At 40.6% G+C, this 3,672-nt stretch overlaps 1 protein-coding gene across 1 annotated transcript in view; it reads left to right on the top strand.

Moving 5' to 3' along the window:
- The first annotated feature begins 1,244 nt into the window (after positions 1-1,244).
- The window catches only part of LOC111965596 (SPARC), a 7,355-nt gene continuing 4,927 nt past the window's right edge, over positions 1,245-3,672 (top strand). Inside the window, 4 exon segments of the mRNA XM_023989745.2 lie at positions 1,245-1,276; positions 1,279-1,314; positions 1,505-1,536; positions 2,646-2,742. Coding sequence (XP_023845513.2) covers positions 1,249-1,276; positions 1,279-1,314; positions 1,505-1,536; positions 2,646-2,742 — 193 coding nt within the window. The 5' untranslated portion in view covers positions 1,245-1,248.

Here is a 3,672-nt window from a genome sequence, read left to right as displayed (position 1 = left end):
AGGGTTAAAAAATGATATGTTGGATTCAAGTCTCCAACTAAACTAAAGAAAATGATTGAATCTATCCAAACATTACATACCTAGTTGATATTTTGTTTGGGTTGTCAACCAAACAACACAATTCAAGATTACTTTAGTTAAGGTTATCTTACAAACAAATGTATTTTTTCAACCTTAAAAGGAAGTTATTGTAACTATAAATGTAATCATAGAAGGCGTGCATGCTTAAGACAGCATGTGAAAGGTTTCAGGTCTGTGGAGATTCTTCACAATTGCTATAGCAAGCTGTTCAGAATCTCGAATAGCATCGATCAAGTACTTTTACTGTGCTATTGATGTAATCTCAACTGGAATCCAGGTCKTTTGATTGTTCTATGAGATGAAGCACAGTGATAACASGATAAGTTGTTGTTATAAAATTAAAAAAATATCTGACATTGATAGTGCAGTGAAAACACATTTAGATGACAACTAAACCAAAAAAATGTAAATTGTTTTCCGTTGGACWGGTTGAAAGCATAGCGATAACACATTGGGAATTCAACACATTTCTGGTTGTCTTTTTGAGTGTGTGAAAATYGGTTGGAATCTCATTGATCAATATCAGTCTTTTTGAGTGGGTGAGTAAAGGTTGAAACGTCTCAAACAAATATTACCCACATTTCCACAAATGACGTGGTGTGCCCAGTGAGATGCCTGTTCATAAAGAAGGTGGAATGTGATCCAAGTCTATACTAAAAGTCTATACAAGTGTTCCTCAATGTAATACTGTAGGCCACTAGTACTAGACTACATTCAAAATTACTTATCTTATAATCTATTATCTAGGTGGAAATCCAAAAGTCGATCAGGAGATTGAATTTAGCTCCGGTGATTGAATTGAAGAGAGTCATTTGAGCTATCCACAAAGAATGTGAACGTAGATATCTCCCTATAATCAGACAGGACAGTGAACGGTTTGTCTGGAACCAAACACTACCCATGAGCCTTTGTGATTRTTGAAGTAGCATCTTGTATTTTCCCTGCYTGACTTGTTTGCCACACCTGAGCAAATGTCTGGACTGTGTCTGGCCCGTACACTTTATACACTGTGTATAATAAGGTACATAGTGCTGCAATCTAGACAGGCGGTAAACTGGAAAGGTGTACGACCTCAACTGCACCTCGTTATCAACCAAACGTCCGTTGAATTGAATGTGTGTAATGTGATTAAATGTTCCTCTTTGTGTCCTCTCTCTAGACTGAACGATGAGGGTGTGTATCGTCTTCCTCCTGTGCTAGCTGGCCAGGTGTTCACCGCTGCCATTGTAAGTTGTGTGTGTGTGTGTGTGTGTGTGTGTGTGTGTGTGTGTGTGTGTGTGTGTGTGTGTGTGTGTGGTGTGTGTGTGTGTGTGTGTGTGTGTGTGTTGTGTGTTGTGGTTGTGTGTTCACTTGTATTGTCACTGGAAAAAGCATTACAAGCAATCATAATAAAACACCATCATCATAACCATTTCAGGACGAGGAGGGCCCATCATTGATGATGTCGTTGAGGAGGTAAGTCATTGACTTGTTCACAGAATTCTATGGACAGGTGTGCTTAAATAAAGGGGGAAACAACATTAGCTTGAAACATACCCACTGGGCACCAGCTTGAAATACACTGGGCACACAGCTTGAACATACCCACTGGGCACACAGCTTGAACATACCACTGGGCACACAGCTTGAACATACCCACTGGGCACACAGCTTGAACATACCCACGGGCACACAGCTTGGAACAGACCCACTGGGCACACAGCTTGAACATACCACTGGGCAACTCAGCTTGAACATACCCACTGGGCACTCAGCTTGAACATACCCACTGGGCACACACTGGTTTGTTTGAATCAATGTTGTTCCCACGTCGTGGATTAGATATTGAATTGATGTCTGTGCCCAGTGGGAGCGAATTAGGAATAGTGTACTGTAGGAATAAAAACAAAGCCAGATGAAAATAATTAGGAATATTGTAGTGTAGGAATTAAAAACACAGCCAGATTAAAATAATTAGGAATATTGTAGTGTATGAATTAAAACACAGTCAGATTAAAAGCAATGACTCTACATTTATATTCTTTACTCTCTCTGTGTCTTTTGACAAATTAACAAACTAAAACAAAACAGTACAACTTTGACTAAAATAATTTATCTCCATTTTGTGGCAGAGGACTTTTCTCTTGAATGATGACCATTTCCTGCAATGAAGCCAAAGCGAGAGAGAGAGAGAGTTAGAGAGAGAGCGAGAGAGAGAGAGAGTAGAATCCCACAGGTTATAAATACAGCGGACAGGAAACCATGACGTTTTAATGGCTTCACCACATGTGGCTCAGACTCTATCCATCCCATCCAGCTGCKGGCTGCCAGACCTCTCTCAAGACCTGTCTGAAGTACAGACTTTGGCTACACTTCCTTCTGCACCGTGATAACTAAAGAGATTTAGCTACAGCTCAATTTTCTGGTACTGAAGTAGTGCTACCAAATCATGCCCATTGCCCGTAGCTTATGTAAAAAACTGTCATCTTTGATATGGTATATATTCACTTTAAATGTGATGAGTCAAACTGTTGGAAGTACTATGTCTCTATTGACGGCTCCATGTTGTGACTGGTTTGTCTCAGGCACAGCCAGAAGTGGGAGCCAACCCAGTGCAGGTAGAGATCGGAGACTTTGACGAGGCCATTGATGTTGAGGAGGAGGAAGAGGACATCGCTGAGAGTGAGTAAATACACATTGTAGCTGGTTGAGAGAAGCTGGTTGAGAGAAGCTGGTTGAGACAATGCCAAGAGTGTGCAAAGCTGTCGTCAAGGCAAAGGGTGGCTACTTTGAAGAATCTCAAATATAAAATAKATTTTATTTTTGATTAACACTTTTTTGGTTACTACATGATTCCATATGTGTTATTTCATAGTTTTGATGTCTTCACTATTATTCTACAATGTAGAATGAACTAAAGAAAAACCCTTGAATGACTTTTGACTGGTACTATGTGATCATCTAAAAATGTAAGCAAGGTTTGAAATGATTATGTTTTAGTCAAATATTATATCAGTTTGGGCTTCTTGTGGTCAATTTGCAGTCTACAAATTATTTGTAATTATGTACCGGCCCCCTGACCATCCGCTCAAGAAAATATTGTCCCGCAGCTGAATCTAGTTGATGATCCCTGGGCTAGTATATATTTTAAGCTGCTTAGGAACCATTAGCTTTAGTAAATGAAGCTGTATGTTGGTGCTCCTTTGCAGCAGCTGTGTTGTGAGATGTTGGCTAGATAGTAGAGAGAGGAGGGGGGGGGGCGGGGGGACACCGTTGGTAATGGAAGAGTGGCTTCTGTCTCAAAAGAAATCAGACCTTGTCATTAGTTGTTCGACATCATTGGGTTCCAGTGCCGCAAGCTTCTTGGAAAACGAGAAATGTGACCCCCCTTCTCCTCAATTGGGACAAGGGGGCGCCAGAGGCCACACGTGCCGCTTCTCTGCGTAACCGATATCACAGAATGAAAGTATATGGGGCCGAGCATTAATCTTGGGAAAGTATTTACAGTTACCTTGGATTTTCCACATGCGCATGTTTGGTTATGTGACGATTGTTCGCTGTCATTGCTAAAATTGATTGAAAATCAGTTCTTTTTCTCAGCTCATCAATCTA

The sequence above is a fragment of the Salvelinus sp. IW2-2015 genome, linkage group LG6.2 (genome assembly GCF_002910315.2).
Source record: "Salvelinus sp. IW2-2015 linkage group LG6.2, ASM291031v2, whole genome shotgun sequence".
NCBI classification, from domain to species: domain Eukaryota; kingdom Metazoa; phylum Chordata; class Actinopteri; order Salmoniformes; family Salmonidae; genus Salvelinus; species Salvelinus sp. IW2-2015.
This window is presented reverse-complemented; position numbering and strand designations above follow the sequence as displayed.